This window comes from Falco punctatus, assembly GCF_963210335.1.
Source record: "Falco punctatus genome assembly, chromosome: 14".
Taxonomy (NCBI): Eukaryota; Metazoa; Chordata; class Aves; order Falconiformes; family Falconidae; genus Falco; species Falco punctatus.
The window spans coordinates 18,168,233-18,187,056 of NC_137594.1; the positions used below are offsets into that span (position 1 = coordinate 18,168,233).

Here is an 18,824-nt window from a genome sequence, read left to right on the forward strand (position 1 = left end):
CCTCTGTTCTAGAGTTTTACTAGTTATCTGGGCAGGTAAATGATCACACACACAAATTACTATTCATTTACCATTCTTTTTGATTATACTATGAATGTGCAAGTTTTTAGGCTGAACTTAAACTAAACACCCTTTTCAGCTCCTCTTGCCTGAAATCTCTGATTGCAAACTAATTCCTTGGTGATCACTCAGTGGTACTATGAATAAAAAAAGAAAACCAACTTGTGTTTCAAAACTACGTAAGCGTGTAAACTCTGCTGTTGAACTAAAGGTAGCTTCCAGTGTTTATCTTTGACTGTACCACTGTGTTCATCCTCTTGTCCTTCCTCTAAATAAGAGTTCTATTATGTCTTTTAAATGAGATAAAATACAGTTTTCCAGAATGTTACTTAATGCAACTTAAGTCAAAGAAACAGAGTATCTCGGCTTTACCTACTGTAGTCAAGGTAGTTTTGTTTTTAAATGTAGTTCATAACCTCTTAAGTTTCTTGTTTAAACATACAGAATTATTGTGTACGTTTATGTATTACATGATTTCTTTCTACAAACAAAATTTAATTCCAGACTACTAAAACCACAATTATGTTATAGTTTGGTAGTTTTAATGAATAGGGCAAAGAACAATCTAAAATTGTGCTTAGGTAGTAGAGCACACTGGAAAAAATGAAGCCATTTCATTTAAAGCATCAAATGTTACTTTCATGACAGAAGGCACAAAAATGATAAACGCTGCGCATGGCATCAAGTATAAGCAAAAATAACTGATTTGTGGTTTAATGAAACTGTAACATTATATTCAATATATCAAAAATCTGTAAAACTGTTGGAGAGGGGAAGGAACAATGAGGAGAGTTGTGAAAGTAATTTCTCTTCTTTTTTTCTTTTTTTTTTTTTTTTTTTTTCTTTCTTCCCCCTTCTCTTCCACAGGATGCTTTACCACTTCAAGACAAATGTTTCTTCAGAAGCACTAATGGATGTTGGCATGCCTTGGATAAGGTGGTGACCGCTGGATGTCATTTGTTTCTGTTCACTGCAGAGAGCCAAAATTCACTCCATTTGGAGTTGAGAGAAAAAGCAGTACAGACCTATCAAGATGACTGATCCTATGATGGATTTTTTTGATGATGCCAATCTTTTTAGTGAGACCTTAGAAGGTTTGTCAGATGATGCCTTTGTTCAACCTGGACCTGTTTCACTTGTTGATGAATTGAATTTGGGTGCAGAATTTGAACCTTTGCACATAGACTCATTGAACCATGTGCAAGATGCTCAAAATCAGCAAAAGATGAGTGAGTTTGATCAGCTGAATCAGTATGATTCACTGAAACTTCATTCAGTAAATCAGTCTTTTAACAGCTCAGCTGACAACGTCTTATCACCACACTCTCAATTCAGTTGTTCACCAGTTCATCCACAAAACCAGTCTAACGGGATGTTTCCAGATGTGGCTGATGGTAGCCCTATGTGGGGTCATCAAACTGCCACAACTGTTTCAAATCAAAATGGGTCCCCCTTTCACCAAGGACATTCTCAGTCTATGCAGCAAAACAAAAGCTTTGTAGCACACCATGACTTTGCCTTATTTCAGGCTAATGAACCACAGCATCAGTGTGCCTCGCTACGGTCGCAACAAAGCAGAAACAGCACGGGGCAGGATGCTCTGAGTCAGCCAAAAGACTTCATGGAAGTTAATGTATCTACTTCTCTCAGAGTCAGTGTTAACCACCCATCTCCAGTTTCTAATCCATCAACTTCACAGCAACCTCTGTCTGTTCAACAGTTTTCTCAAACTGCTAGTGCTTCAATACATTTTTGTGGGAATCAAGAAGGAAATTTTGATGGACAGTCCCCAACTATTACTCCATGTTCTGTCAATAACAGCCAACAATTTTCATCTCCTTATTCTTACTCTAATAACCACATTTCTCCTACCAGCCTTCTCCAGTCCACAACAGCTCTTTCTACTAGCCAGCAGACACACTCTATCTCTGACTTCACTGGAAGCGATGCCTTTACATCTCAAACAGGGACCAAGCAAGAAACAACTGAGCACATGTTGAATCCTAATACACCTTTGAATTCAAATACTTTTCAAATGTTGCATTCTGCGCATCCTCAGGGCAACTTCAGTAGTTCAAAACTCTCTCCTGTGAATATTAATTTTCCAGCTTCTACTGGTTCTGCTTCTCAGATAAGCCATTTCACTGACCCTATTGAAAGCAACGGTTTTACATCTTTAGATGAGAACTTACTTCATCAAGTCGAGACTCATAATGAACCATTTACAGGACTTGACCCAGATGACCTCCTTCAGGAAGACCTTCTGCCACAGTTCGATGATTCTGCATTTGTTCAGGATAGCACAAGCCATGTTTTAGAGCATGACCTAGAACACCACATAACCCCACAGCAAGCGACACAGTCATCTGATCTTGTTCGGGCACAGTCTCAAAGTCAGATCCATCCTTGGCATTCTTCCGTTTCTAATCAGCACCTGCAAGACAGAAGTCGTGCAACCTTACAAGGACAGGTACGTAGGGTTTTGGGGGGCCGAGGGTTTGAGCTGTTTGGTTGATCTGGTGAAATGAGTAATAGTGACTGGTGCTTTTGCCAAAGCATGATAATGGAAGTCTCTGAGCTGTTGTTTATTTGGCCCTGAAGAAATCTAAGTAATAGCTAGTTTAGGGGGAAAAATCCCCAACCTGTTGATGCAGACCTTCCTTTTTCCTATTGTTTTCTTACCATTGCAGAAGAAAAGATTTATATAACCTGAAATACTTATTGGGAGAAAATTGTGTCGGTCCATCTGCTGCTTATGTTTGCTAAGTACAGCAGAGAAAATTGGTTGGTTTATGATTTTGGTGCAAATATTATGGGTTGCTGTCTTTTAAAGTACTCACAACAACGTATTTTTAAGAGCTTTAATAAGGCTTGTGTAGTTGGCTTCCTGCAAAAATTGCACTGGTTTTGTTGTTATGTGGTCCTTTGCTTGGTATCTTTGTGCTCATGCTTGTTGGCTAAAAATACAGGCTTTTTTGTTGTTGGTTTTGATGTGTTTGGTGACAACAGAAAACATATAAAAGGCTATGCGTATGTTTGATTTTGTTATTTTTGGCTAAAACAAACAACTGTAGTTTTTGTAGTATAATGTGCACATCTACTGCAAGTATTAAAGCCCTTGGCATGGAGGACAAGATAGCACCAAATGTATATTGTGCTTTTTTAATGGTATACAAGAGAAATGAACTTTGCTTTTCAGATTATCTGAGAGAAATTAAAATTGTGTGAGCACTGAAGAGTTCAGAAACACAATCCTTCGGTCCTTCTGCCTGTTTTCTTACATGTGCTCTCTCATAACATATGTAATGTAGTGGAATTTCAGATCATTTAAAATGAGATTATTAAGGCCACCTTTTTTATTAATGCTGACCTTTATCTTAATTTGTATCATCATATTCTGTTATAGGAAGTATGTAAGTGTCAATACATAGAAATGTAGACTGGTGCTGGTGGATTGTCTCATATAAGAGTAGCTGAACTTTTCAAAACCAAAGAAAATAGGGCAAGTAAAATTCTTTTTTCACAACACTGTAACCAGAAAAATCATGGTTTTATTACAGCTGCTAGAAACCTCAGCATATGTGAGTTTCTTGCTGATTTTTCAGCTTGAGAAATTCCTGAATCAAAAGAAAATGATCTTGAATATAGAAGAGACTTAATAACCAAAAGCACAAATAATTATTCTTTCAGCTTTTGAAATTTATCAGTCTTAAAAGCTATCGCTATGATTTTGGGGACTGGTTTAGTAGCTTTTTTTGTTAATGCCTGAAGAGTGGTATCGGTAACTGCATTACCTGTAAGTTAATACCTTAATATTATCACAGTTTGGCTCTGCTTGGTAGCTTCCAGCCCAAATTTGATTTGACAGGAATGACTGAAACTTCGTCAATTAGATGGTTTGGCAGAAGGAGCTGTAGCTTCTATATAATAAAGGCACATATTCATTCGCTATTGCTGGTTATCTAGGGTTTCCAATACCGCGAGACTGTCTGTTGAAATCCATGTGCATGTGAACATGTACTTCCATTTAAAACTCCCGTTTTAAATTCTGGTCGGAATTAAGCTTCTGTTTGGGAAAGGAGTGGGAACAGAAATGTTTCCCAGTTTTCAATCTGTGTATTTCAAGATAGAGGCAACTTGACATCTATTATATACATGCAGGCAGCTCTAAAAAGGTTGTAATAACTGTATTACTTCTCTGTATTCTTGCTACCAATATTTTCTCTACCTGAGAATATAGAATGGTATCTTATTGGAGGAAAAAATTATTGGGAAGGAAAGGATCCTAATTGCCAATTCTTGCTTCTACTTAGTTTGCAGAAAACTGGCCTGTGAAGGAGGCAATGTAACATTCCCCTCCCCCTTTAATTTTGCCATTAGGGTAGAGATAAGCGTTTAACATGTTTAATCTTTGGTCTTGGTTCAGTATCTTGCTTCTCCATTACAAATTTTGCTTATGTTTATGGAACGTGTAATTGTCAATTCCTACTAGGGAAGCTTTCTGTGAAATCGTGATGTGATAAGGACAGAACACGTACACAGCTGCGGGTTTGAGATCAGCTTGATGAACAGAATGATGCGGTAGATGCAATCTGTTGGTTTTGATAAAAATTTCCTTTTTTTTTTTTTTTTTTTTTTTTAACTGGGGAGGGGGAAGAAGAGAGCACAGCCCAAGTAGCTACTCTTGTCAGTTACCTCTGTAACCTAAAGACATATGGTATAGTAGCTACTAGTGAAATGTGATCCTGTTTATTACTGTGCATACAGTAGTGCCGAGGGAGCAGGGCCAGGAAGCGGAGCAGCAGAACCCAGGGTTGCGAACAGTAACGCTGAGGCTGTTGGTCTCCCATGAGCATACTTAGGGGGAAGGGTGAAGAGGAAGTGGATTCCAGGAAAAGTGGGGGTGGCGAGAAATCCAGGGGTTAGTCTCGTTTGTGAGGAGCATGCGGGAATCAAGCTAGGCGGCGAAAAGTAGGTCTAATAAAACCTTCTGGTGCTGTGACTTTTCTCTTGTATACATCAGAACCTTTTAAGACTTATTTTGATCTTGCTGACATAAGTTTTAGCAGTTTGTTTTGTAACTAGGAGTAGAAGGAAAGTTCTGAGACCTATGGAGAGTGTTAAAGCTTTTTGGCATTTGATTTTGTTTTTTATTGTGGTGTGAAAGCAAAGCAACTTTACAGTATTTAAACTTTTTAAAGTTTTTTTCCCTGGAACTTTGAAATGAAACAGACAGAAAACTGTTGCAGAGCTGCTTGGTTTGGTTTTTATTATTTCAGGGTATGCAATAAATTGCATAAATTGGATTTTGACCTTGAGCTTGTCTAATAGGACAGATGTTTAATGTTTCCTTCAGAAACTGCTTGTGAAATGGTAGCTGTCAAACCGTGGTTAGGAGTGTGTTGATGGGGGAGTGACAGAGGCAAACAATGTAGAAGCCTCTTTAAATCGGTGGTGTATGTAACATAAAAGTATGGCAGTTACTGAAGTTCAGAAGTGTTTCAGATTTGTCATTCGTCTGTTAGCAATTCTAAAAAGGGTTTTAGTCCTAATTCACACTTCTATTCTTTGATCACTTTGTGGAAGTTAAAGTTCAAGATGAGTTTGTTCTGTTTGAGCTTCTTACAAATGTGTGTCTTTTTAACTTGAGAGCAAAAGGTGGGGTAAGGGATGGGGAGGGAATATTGGTCTTACTGAAACTGGTTGTCTTTAAGCTAAGTGGGAAAGGGGTTTTGATAACTTTGATATGTAATAGTGAAGGTGAAATTTTTATTGTTTAACAAGACAGTGTTTCATGTTTAACAAGACAGTGTTTCATGCTGGCTTTTGTACACACTGAGGAAACAATTACTAGTGGATTTAATTATTTTCATCATTTTTAGTTTGATAATGATTGAGTTTTTTTCAGAAAGGAAAACCTTTTATTTTATGAAATAGTTAATGGATTGTAGCTGTTGGAATGGACCCAACATTAGAGAAGGAAAGATCTTTAAAAGTTATGCAGAGGTTATGTAAAATTAAGAAAGAGGATTAAAATACTTGTTTCGTTATTTGAAAGCAAGCACACTCATCACATTTTTACTTGTACAGCTATTCTTTTGATTGTATTAATTTTTAAATTAATTTCTATCTGTTCATTGTAATAATGCTGCAGAATTAAAAACAATCTAGAATGTCTTATGCTGCTATTATACTTTCTATGCCTGCTTGCAATTAAATTATAATTGTAAATAAATTGTGCCTCTTAATTTTACATCATCCATTTTTTATCAGTTAGTTTGAGAACAGAAAGTAAAGTGGAGAAACACACTGAAGATTCATGTAGGCTCAGCTTTGACTAATAATAACACATCTGATCTTTTTAACTCCACTTAAAACTGTTTTGAGTTTGCTAAAGCTAAATTATTGCCTTTTCATAAAGTTGAAAAAAGATGACAAAAATACAGGCTTCAACATTCAGTTCTGCTAGTCCAGAAGAAAAAGGAAGTTGGAAAGATAATCTAAGTATAAACTGTCCTAAGAGAAGTTTACAACTATCTCACTGTGTATGATATTTTGTAATAAGCATTTTAATCTCTTCTGGCTACATACATCAAAGCAGAGTAGTTGAGATGAAACTGGAAAATAGTATTAATAACCTTCAGTGCTATAGGACAAGGTGGTAGTCTTAGTTCTTAAATCAGGTGAATCTTTTTTTTCCCTTTTGTGACTAAAAGTTTGGTACCTAGCCTGATAATTGTTCATGAATTCCAGTATCCCACACTCACTTTTTTTTTTTTTTTTTTCCCTTCCCCAAATTACCTGAAACGTGCTAGTGCTTTTATGCTTGCAAGCACGACCTTTCCTACCGCTTGTTTTATATGAACAGGTGCTGCTGTGTTTTTGGGCAGAATTTGTCTTGCCCTTGGAAGTTTAGCAAAGTCTGAACGTTGTAGATGATGGCGTGCTTGGAGTTCTACCCTGGGACATCTGTATGTATCAGAATGGCATAACCTCATACACGAATGTACCATCAGAGATGGAACTAAGTTTCACCTGATGGAAGTCCAGGCCTGCATGCTGCTGAGATGCATGCCCTGAACAGTCACAGGCCTTTCACCTCTCCTCCCTTTGATATCAAATCTAAATTAATTGTAGACAAGTTTCCCTTGGATTATTCCACTTGTAAACCTCTTAACTCTGCCACTGGTTGCTGTTCTACTCGTTTATGAAATGTCGCACTGTGATGTTCTTCTGAGAACAAATGCACAGTAAGCAGTGATGTGCTTTCTCGGCTAGTTATGAGAGGTATAGCAAGCCAAGTACTTGATATATGCAGTTATGGAAGATATCTAAAAGTCAAGGATGTAGTATTTTTCAGAGTGTATTTCTTATATTCTGTATAGTTTAATTTTAAGTGGGCCTGTAATGAGAAATATTTTAAAGTAATGAACTATATATAAATCCTTTGTAGAAGAGACTGGCTGTTTTACATGCTAAGTTTATAGGTTATGGTTCCTAAGTGTTGTTACAATACAAGATTGTGAAGTGCTGATGCTGTTACATATATATTGCTTGTGGAACAGTGGATGACAGTTTTCAGTGGGACTAAGCATAATAAAATACATGTCTCAAAATTCACCCTACTTTGCATCATCTGGAAACTGAAATGTTCCAGTTAGCATTTGTGTTTGGGTTGGGCGTTAAAAATTGCATCTTGTAATCTTGAAATGCAAAAAAACATACCTCCCAAAAAACTAACCCTCAAACTGAAACAGCACTAAAACGTTGTTCTTTTTTTAAAAAAGCTTAATAGTACTGGTAATAGCTCCCATTAAGCGTATCCACTGTATTTATATTTTCCTTGTTCCTTTAATGATGGTTAATTTTATGGGTGACATCATCACATTAATAAATGTAAATCTTTGAACTTTCCTTTTAAACATTTCTAAGGGTTGTATGCTCTGGATTTAGTTCTCTGTGCTTATAGAACAGTTTTTCCCTTCATTGTCGGAGCTTAATAAATCCTCTGCCACAGTGAGGCAGCAGAATTCAGTTGTCATCTCCCAGCACCTAATAGGTTTATCATATATGTACAATTAAGAAAAGTTGTCCCTCCACTGACTTTCTTTGTACCATAGTTTGCAGGGGTTTTTTTGCATTCTTTCTATTATTTTCAGAAAGGCCTGCACAAATAAGGGAGAGTGAAAGTGACGAAGCTGTGTCAAATGCACAGAGTTAATGAGAGGACTAGAGCAACATCTCTGAGCTTGAGTAGTGCAGTTCCTGGAGGAAACTGAGTCTTTTAATCTATAGCTGTATATAATATTACTAATCTGTGGCTTTTTGCCAATGATATATTCATCATTGAAGATAGCAAGATTTTGATAGCTTTATTTATAGTTGAATGTGTATGCAGCATATCCTTTCGTATATATTTTATCTAAGTTTTATATAAGCACTTAATACATTTTATTGCAAATTGCATAGGCTGGGGAAAGGAAGGTACATGTTTGTGAGATTAGTGGGTAACGTATTTATGGATTAGTATTTATTGTAACTCTTAATTTCTCCATTTTTCATTTGCCTTGGTTTTCCTTTCATAATACAGCTGTATAGTAAGGGAAAGACAAAAATTGCTGGTCTTGTAAGAACAGTGAAAATGCACCAGGGGGTCTGCTTTACTATTTTAAAGGCTTTATGAGTTGGTTAGTAATTACCATTTCTATTGGATAGAGTTAAATTATTTCATCATTCTTCTTTTTTGAATGTTTTTTGCTTTCACTAATGCTTTTCCTAGGTCTCGTTCAACCTTCATCACACAAATAATTAGGCTGTCCAATTCCTTGTGTATGTTTCCTCTTCAAAGTGAAGTACTAGCTGTTTTAATGATTGTTATAATTTGGGAATATAATTTTTCCTGAGATGATTGCACATTCATTAAATGACTGCAATAATTGTCTTCAAAATATGCCAAAAGAGAAGCATTTTTGTAAAAAGAAGTTAACAGATGGCAAGCATAGGAAGGAAGCTTCTGGCTAGGTCAACTTACAGGAGTAATCCTGAAGACATCAAGGCGAGACTAGTTGACAAAAATAAGTAATTTTTTTTTTTTAATTATGTTGCAAAATAAGTGTGATGGAATAAATAATTATTTGCGAGCAGGTGTCTTGTTAACACTGAAGAACTATAAAACAATTGAGTAATGTGAGAGTGCTGATTTAATTGTGCAAGCTTAGCGTCTGGAAGAAGTGGTACCTAATTACAGAGAAACAGAAAACAAAACCTATCTGAAATTGTCTTCTAAAGACAGCAACCTATACTATAGACTGTTAAAGCTGTAGTTCAATACATGCCTAAACGATAATTAGTTTAAGGGGAAAAAAGCTCCATATTCTTCCACTTTGTATTTTGTTAATGCAACCGTTTGTGCTATGAACTGCACTGGGAAGCTCATTTAGGTGCAGAGAAACTTTTAATTTTTTTGTCGAGGGTGTTTTTCAGGAATAAAAGTTCCTGATTTAGTTCTCCTCTTAGTTGCACAGAATTGTGTACTATAGAAACAGTGGTGGGGAGAGAGAAAGGAGTGGGAAGCATCGTTTTCTGCAGTAGAGGCAGAGTAATTGTACACGGAACTGCAGCCTCAAATGCAGAGTGAATCCAAGTGCGTTCGTTGTGAGACTGCGCCTTGGCACTGGTAACCACTAATCTCCTTTGTCTAACACTACTATCTAAAGTTTGAATTTTTGAGTGGCTTCAAACATACCATTGCCTCTAAAACTTCTAGACCAGAGCTTTATCTTGAGACATTTTGTAGAAAATCAACACTTTTTATAAAGTGCTAGTGAAGTGTTATTACTGAAAGAGAAGCAGAATTTGTGAAGATGTTAACCAGCAGTATGGTTTTGAAGCCAAAGAACCTGAAAGTACATTTGGAATTGATGTGGCTTTTGTGCAGATGCTTTGCGTGCTTTGTGCACTCAGGTTCTACATTTTCATTTAGCTGTTATGTTAATTCTAAATATATAGAGAAATATCAAAATAATTTTCAACACTTTGTCCACCTAACAGCCTCATACATCTGGAGAGATACTGTTTTCTTTGTTCATTATCAGGTTAAAAAATTGGCGTAAATTTCCAGTGACATGGATTTCAAAGAGAGTGTCTACCATGAGGTGTGTTGAGGGGGTTGAATTTGGGAACTCTTAAGGCTAATAAATACAAGTGAGCGGATTTCTAGGATGATGAGACTGAGAATTCTTATGTTGATTTGAATATGTTTGATAAATGGAGGTAGAAATGTAGCTTTAGGCTAGAAGTAGTTGACAAGTCTTACGTTTTTGAAAGCTGTGTAATTTGTAGTAGAGATTGATTTTTCTTTCATACGTGGCAGGTTTTCTTTTGTGTGGGTTATTTGGCTTGTGTTTGCACTTACTCGGGTTTTTTGCTCCCTTGATGTCTTGCTGTGAAGGGTAGCATTTTAATTTATATCTTATAAATTGTTTCCATCTTTTACATGCTGCCTTTTCAGGAGTTGGTCTGTATTTGAAAGTAATTTCAATGTTAGTAGCATATCATGTATGTGCACATAATGCAATTCAATAGCATATTGAATTGCAAACCAGAACTATGGTTTCATGGATTGATAGGAAGGCCTCTTTTGAGAGAGATTCGTGACTTTGCTTTTCAGTTTTAGTTTGTATGTTGGAAAGAAGAGAGAAGTTGGCCTTAGTGTTAAAGAAGATACTGCAAGTATTTCGATTCTGAGCGTTTTGCTTCTTTTTTCCTTGTAGTTTGAAACATTGTTTTAGAAAGAGTTCTGACTGATAGGTTTTTGGAAGAATCTTAAGAGCAATCTTAAAAACAATTGTTTCACTGTGCCACCTTTTTTGCTGAGTACCACACACACAGAAGGACAGTTCTTTAATAGTATTTTAAGCAAACTTACTGGCAAAACATAGCTGTTGTGCTTTTCATGACTTGCAGCATGCTATGGCTTGTAGTACCTGGTTTTATACTTCAGAAGGATGAGAAATAGTACCACAATACACAGTACGTTTTGGGTTGTTTTTCTTCTTTGTTAAATCTTTGTAGCAGCTGCTCGTGAGGCCCAGGTATGGCTCAGCTTGATATGCAGATTTTGTTGCAGCAGGAGCTTTGGTTCGTTCAAGTCCTAAAAGCAGCAACCAGCTGTTACAAAACACAAGTTGTCACAGGGAGGTCAGGTAAATTAATTTAAGGAACATATGAGTGACAAAATTGGACGTGTCTTACTATCTTTGAGTTTAGTGAGAACGATTTTTAAAAACAATTAGGCAAATTTATTTTGATGCGTGTGTGTTGTCACTCATATCATTCTATGGAGGATTCTTTGACCTGCCATCATGCGGTGTTACGCAATGTGATCAGCTCCAGGTACTGGACAAGAGCCACATTTTAGGGTGCCAGCCTGGTGTGCTTTTGGCCTAATACAGTTTAATGCAAATGTGTACGGGCTTTGACTGGTTTCAGGGAATTTTCAGAAGTGGTCACCCAACCTTGCTTGTTGGGACAAAGGTATGAAGGTGCTCATGCTCCTGGCTGTGCTTGAGGATGCCCTTGGCAGCAGCACACTGCGGGCTCTAACCAGGCTGTCGTTATGCGCTATGTTGATAGCCGTTACTGATTAACTCTGTTAAAATTATTGCTATGCTTATGTTTTGAGAGAACAGTCTTGCAACTTTTTCTGTTTAATCCCTACCAAAAGTTCGTTCTCCGTGCAGTTTGATTTTGGGGTTGGTTTTTTGTTTGGTGGTTTTTGGGTTTTGGTTGGGTTGCAGTGTTTTGGTTTGGTTTGGTTTTTTTGTATAGTTATACCAGTGAAGCTCTTGCATGCTGTGATCTTTCTCTAGAAATGTTTTGGGGTTTTTTGCTTTTGGGTTTTTTATTTTGCCTGAAATTGACTCCTGTTGGTCCCCAGTAGCATCCTCTTGCTTCTGAACTCTATTTTCAAAACTTCTCCTCTTTTTGATAAATCAATTTTCTATAGGCTTCTAGTTTTCCTCCTCAACTGTGGTGGGAGGATTTTGGCCAGGAATATTTAATTGAGAAGACGAGATGCAACAGGAGTGGTTTCATTAGGCTTGCATATATGCTAAAGTACTGTCTGATATTGGAGATTCTGACACAGAAGTAGAAGCTGAAATGAAAAATACGTTAAGTTGGTTTGAATTGAAGTTGAAGAAGTATGTCCCCCTTTGATTAAAATGGAAATAGGCTGTGCAGTCAGTACTGGCTTTAATGATATTAGTGAATTCTTAGCTGTTGATGTTAAAAATACTTTTCTTCGTTTCTGTCAGTATATTTTAATGTGTGTCAAGTGCTCTTTTTTTTTTTTTTTTTTGTCTTACTGAAATCACAAACATTGAAAACATTTTGGTTACTGTTAGGTATTGAGGAATACTACAAGAAAGGCCATATTCAAATATTGAGTAAACTTCTAAACGTAACTGCTTCTAGTGAATAAAAGTCGTGTACATGGAGATTTTATATGCTAGTCTTTCTGAATATGCAATCTCTTTTGATTTAAAGATAGTTCATTATCAGTATTTTCCTATTAATGTGAAATGAAGTCATACCTTTTTTTGCCGTCTTTCACAATATTCAATTGTTCTGCCTTGAACAAGCAGTGAAAATGCATAGGTATTTTTAAAAGAAAGAAAAAATTACTGATGAGGCTGCCAATATTATCATAGAATCATTTACTGGTACTGACCAAGACAATGATCAGTTGCAGCATGTTGTTCCAGGAGCCTTCATACTCTGAATAAGGTGGTTCACTTCTAGGTGATTTTTATTTTACCATTGCACTTCATGTACTACAAAAATTGAGTAGAATTTGGTAAATTATGCTGTTAAAACATGTTGTGAAAGAGAATCTGTCTCTGTTTTGTTCAGTCCATGGTTGTTTCTCTGACCTAGCCCTGCTTTCCTTTCTGTAGGTAATTGCAGAAGCGAAGTGTTGAGACAAAAGGTGGGCAGGTTCTTGCGAGTTCTGCATAGTTCTTGCCTACTTGCTCTTTATTTTCATCGCTCCAGTAGGTTAAGTAGCAGAAGAGTAAAAAAAATAGACCATGGATGGTTCTGCAGTTCACAGCCCTTCACAACTCTAATGTCTGCTGACTGAGGGACAAAAAACAACTAGAGAGGTTTCGCGGAGGGGGGGGGGGGGGGGGGGCGGGAAGTGTAAGGAAATATAGTCACAATAGTAAAACTTCCTAAAGATTAGAGAGGTTTTGGGTTTCATTATAAACATGTTTCCTTACAAGGCCACTCCCATGAGATGTGTAGAAAGAACACTTTAATTGAAGTTCTGACAGAAACCATCTACTGTTAAGGTCCCATTGCTTTTTCTCTTCAGAAAGAGACCTTTGCCTTGCTGGTTGTTGAGTGTGCTTGGGATAGGCATGATGAAGCTGATCTTGGATGTTGGGACTAAGGTGAATAAAAAGCTCCTTGTGTGTTGTTCTTTTTGGTAATAAAAAACATGACAAAATTAATTTCTTTGGCTCATACAAGTGGTGGCCGTTTAGAACATGGGTGGGCAGGTGTCAACTCAGGGAAGTGGGAAGAGGGCAGCTCTTTTTTGAGTTTAATTTGTGCGGTTTTTTTAATTTTGTTTTCTGTTCTGTACACTTGCAGCCAATTCTTTGTTGTTTTACATGAAAATCAGCATTTTTAAGGATTTAGACATCTTGTGTAAATGATAATTTCTGTCTAAAGGTAAACAAAATTACTTGATTTAAGACTACTTGAAAAGAAGACAGTAGCAAAAACCTGAATGCTTTTAAAGTAATATGGAAATGTACTGAAGACCGTAAGTGTGATTAGTGCCTGTTATTTAAATTATTGGGTGTGTAGTTAAGAGGCTGGATAAAAGCTGTCTCAACACATTCAGCTTCATGCCCTCTAGTTCGTATGGCATGTATAGGTTTTTCAGATGTTCTGTTTTCCATAAAAATGAAGTCACAATTCAAGCTGCTATTTATGTTTTAAAGCTTTATGCAGCTTCTAAAATAAAACCATTATTTAGAATCTTCTGTCTGTATCTACTGTGTTGAAAAGATTGTCCTGTATCTTGGTATTTTCCAGTGAGCTCGCACCGGAGTTTACAGTGGCAGGTGAAAAAGCTGCACGCTTGCTTCTGCCAGTTCCTAGGTTTTCCTGAGCATGAAAGACTTTCTAGTGGAATCACCATTCCTGGAGTTGTTTAAAAACCACATAGATGTGGTGCTTAGGGACATGGTTCAGTGGTAGACTTGGCAGTGCTGGGTGAACGGTTGGACTTGATCTCCAAGGTCCTTTCCAACCTAAATGATTTCATGAATCTATAATGTAGGGGGGGAAAAAGCAGCTTTTAAAACTTCAATTTATTTAGATTGAGTTTGCGCATATCTTTCTACCCCGTTCCCCCTTTCCAATTTTTTATGTGAGGTAACTTTATACATGCAGATGATAGCTATGGTATGCTTTCAAATGCCTGTAGCTGTAATGGTTGAACACAATCGTTTCTTTAGTTCTCGTGGTGTCCATTGCAGTTTGTATTTATTTTGGTATCTGGTCATTGACATAGATACTACTTTGCTATCTGGGTGACAGTAGCACTTGGACACTTTAGGTCAGTATCGGCAACTGTTGCATATACAGAATATGTATATATTGCTTTCGTAACTGGTATGCCTTAAAGTTACATTAGTGAACTCCTACTCTGTATCTGCTTGGAACAGTTTCACTTTATAATACTTCTGTACTGAGCTGAAGTTTGTAACAGAGTTCTAGTGGATAAATGAGTTTTTGAACTGTTACAAAAAGTATGTACCTTAATAAAACATCAATAAAAGATGCAGTGGAAAGTTCAGTCTATTCTTTGTGATACATTTCTTTCTTTTCCCTTATTTTGTGGATGGAGTATAATTTCATTTCAGGTGACTTTCACTTGGTTTTTTTGTTACGGATTTGAATTTATATTTTTTAGCACTCTGATTACAGAATTCCAGTATTCTGTACTTCCAAGGAAACACAAGCTTGGGTTTTATGTGTCCCCTTGTTTTGCTTTTTGATCATGCTTGCAGCTTTGGAAAAGTGCTAGTGGGTAACTTAATTTTGTGACTCATTAGGCCTTTAAGTAAGCTGTGCTATTATTATAGTCCAGACAGACAGTTTCTCAAAGAATCTTTGCCATTACAAACTTCCTTTGTGTCAGTAAAAAAGATTATGTTTCAGAACTTTCACTTTGACCATCATACTGCAAGATTTGTTTCTGCTTTTAAACCTGAGTGTGTGAATTTTCTTACAGACTTCAGACAACCAAACTTGTGAATTTGTCTTTCTTTCAGGACAGGAGCTTTAGAATATCAAAAGGAAAAAAGTATAGAAAGTAAGCGGTAGGTTCTGAAATTGATGGTTAGAATTATAAACTCTTACAGCAGTCTTCTCTCTTTTTGTTTTGCTTTTATTATGCATAGAGAATTGAATCAGGCTTGAGTAATCAGGGTGGAAATACCCAAGTGGATTCTTTTCAGGATATATTACCCTAAACTTTAAGTAACCTATATTAAACTGTTTGGAGGAGGGAAGAGTGATAAACCCTGCATTTCAGGGAATATACAATTTTCTCAAAACTTCAGAATTAATAAATTTTAATTTATACATTGAAAAGTTCCCTTTCAATCACAATTTAACACTACAGAATGATATTATGCATAGATAATTAATACTTCAGTAGAGGAACAACAGTTTAAATATTGTCATAAAAAGACAAGTACACTCCACAGCATTTGCCTTTTTAAAAAGTATTTATTGAGCCATTTCTCAATCTGTATAATGCAATAATTTTCTTGTAGTCCTGTCAGTAGGTGCACATTTAAGAGGCTTAGATGCAGAAGTATGAAGGAAAAAAACAGATGTTAGAAGGCAATTTCAGATACTACTAAACGTGAATTTAAAACAAGGATAACAGAGCAGGAGGTGTAAAAGACCGGCATTTTGGCCACTTAGTCAAAACATCTTTGGAAGAAATACAAGCAAGAAGGGTCCCTACAGCATTTCCACAGTTTGCTGGTTTTGATGCACTTGAATGCCTTCAGGGAAGGGGGAAGAAGAGGTAGGCAACAGGAAGGCCCGTTTAGCATAGCTTTTAGCAGAACTTCTGTTCAGGTTTTCTCTGTCAGATGAGAGTCTTTATGGAAGTAGGGAAAAGAAATTATGCAGTGGCAAAGGGTTGGATTTTGCAGCTTGTGGTTACTGTAATTGTAATGTCTTGTGTGGATTCTCAGAGGTCAAAGAAGGATTGAACTCGTTCCATTTCACTCAGTAAGATAAGAACATCTCTGAGATTTCTGTACTCCTAATTTCACTCAAATTTGCTCAGTGGGTTAGGAATTACTAGGAGCTTGGAAGCGCAGATGCGCTGACTTGTATGGCATGGTTGTATAGCCTTTTTTTTTTTTTTTTTTTTTTTTTTTGGTTTGGTTTTAAAAGCAAGCCACATAAAAATGGAACAGCTGTCAGCTGTGGTTTAACGTGCATGTATACCTGTAACCTGAGAGCTAAAAAGCAACCTAGCTAAATATTTTAAAGTGAAATTTTTACAAGAAAGTCTTTAGTCAAAGAATGTATGATTATCAAAGACTAGCTTTGTAATAAGGGACAGAAGTGTTCCTTGCTGTATGAGGGACAACTGTTCTGTCACTGGGGGGGGGGGGGGGGAGGAATGGACGGACCGACACATTTAGTGTATTTAACTGGTTTGGTTTAGATCAAGCAACGTGGGAAGGAGGCTGGTCAGGTGAAGGTATTACTAACGTGTTTCCTCAGGGCAGCCAGTGAGGTTTGATGAAGTGAACAAACTTAGCTCCGTGGCATGTTGTACTTGGGTAAATTAATCTGGACTATAACTGCGTGAAGATGTCTTATCTCTCCAGTGATGAAGCATACAACTGGGGAGGGGTGGGAAATGGGCTACTACTCTGTGCTGCGATTTTAAATTTCAAAATGTGTGGCATTTTGTAGACTGGCATGGGTTTAATTGGCGTAGGGATTATTTAGATTGAGGAGCATTACCAAGAAGTCCACTGGTGTCTGGGGAGCTCCTTTTGCTGCCTTACTATTCAGAGCTCTGTAGACAGTTGAAGAGCAATGATGTGGTTAACAACACTCATACTGGCATTTGTGTGCCATCTTTATTCATGGTGCTGTTATATCCGCTTTTTAAAAATTCAGCAGAGAGTAGCAGGAAGAATAGAAAATCTTGCCCACAGGAAGCTTATGCTTGGTACATTTTGTTGCTCTATGTTATGTTTTCAAGATACCTGATGTTTGCAAACGGAAAGATGGAATACTGAATCATTCTGTTACAGGATAATTAAATTTTCATGTGCGTATGATTTGTGTGTGTGTGTGGTGCTTGTTCTTGCAGTTTTATAATGTATTTGTATATTGTTTTTCTCTTTTACAAAGCCTCAGAAAATAACCCCAGGAAAATATCTGAAAAGATGACTTACCTTGGGGAGGGGGAGAACAAAACTCTAACTTACTCCAGCCAAAAGTCATCTAGGGATTTCCTGTTGTTTGCTTCCATTTTGTGATGTGGTTTTGTGTTCCCTCGATTAGTCTTGAAGTAAGGAAAGAAAGTATCTTCTTACTGGGTTTGTTTTGGTTTTGGTTTTTTTTAAGGGAAGACACAAGTTTAATAAAAGTTTTCTTGCTTTTTGAAATCATAGAGGCATTCAAAAAGAGACGTGTTTCAGTACTTTTATCTGAAGAAAAGTTCAGATTTTTAAATGTAATAAAAATTACTTTTAGCATCCCTCACTGCCCTTTTTATTTACATCTAATATCTGTTCAGGGAGTCACCCTACTTCAGATACAAAATATAATGCAAAGATAAACTGAATTTAATCTTGTGAGGGAATGCAAAGTTTCCTACAGAAAAGAACAGTTAACAGCTTACTCAGATTTTCTCCAGTATTGTTATTCAGCAGGTTCTTGAAGTACCACTTACTGATGTAAGAGATTACTTTAACCAACATTTGTTTGGTTGTGAAAGACTAGAAATTAGTGCCATTTCTGTTAATGTTACATTTTTCTGTGTATAAAAGGTCATTTTAAAAAAGTTGGGAAGATGTGTTGTCTTTTGCTGCTTTGCAGCATTCCACTCCCCATGGTTACAGAAGCCATCCAGCTTTACTTGTTAAATAAATATTCTTACTGTAAAAGCAGGGGCATGTTTCAGAAGAAGCTATTACCTGTACCTTCTAAAAAGGTCTTTGATGTGAGATTTCAGTGGATCAATATATTTGTAGGGCTTTACCTGGGAGTTTTGAACTGCAATCACTAGTATTTTTAAATCGGAAAGATCTGTGTGTTTTTCTTGCCTGTAAGTATTTAGTGAAGTATCTTACAGATTAATGTCTAGATGCACACAGAGGACTTGTTTCAAACAGTGAACTGAAACCTGACTTTCTTTTTATAGAGGACAGAATTAAGTCAACTCTGTGTTTTAAGGAGTCAAATAATTGTGAAAATAGTAAGGTAAGATGGGTCAAGAGTGCAGAAAAGAAACAGGGTAGTGTAACTTTTTTACCAAAACAGTTTGACCCTTAAGACGGGTGTTAAACGCTTTAGAAAATCTGTAAAGGTAGAGGTATGGTGTGACTCTGAAGTTGGTCTGAGCCTAGTAGTTCAAATCTGTTGAGCATCCACAGTGCCAGTTGACTGCGTGACACTTTTCATATATCAGAGCTCAC

The 18,824-nt window shown here is 36.8% G+C and overlaps 1 protein-coding gene across 8 annotated transcripts in view; it reads left to right on the top strand.

Annotated features, from left to right (window-relative positions):
- CHD9 (chromodomain helicase DNA binding protein 9) overlaps positions 1 to 18,824 on the top strand; it is a 122,807-nt gene that overhangs the window by 40,989 nt on the left and 62,994 nt on the right. For 7 of the 8 annotated variants that reach the window (XM_080411240.1, XM_080411241.1, XM_080411243.1 and 4 more), the window contains one exon: positions 928 to 2,530. In XM_080411240.1, coding sequence (XP_080267366.1) covers positions 1,094 to 2,530 — 1,437 coding nt within the window. In that variant the 5' untranslated portion in view covers positions 928 to 1,093. Of the gene's footprint in view, positions 1 to 927; positions 2,531 to 2,572; positions 5,032 to 18,824 lie in introns of those variants that run through there. The other variant, XM_080411239.1, reaches the window with a different exon arrangement.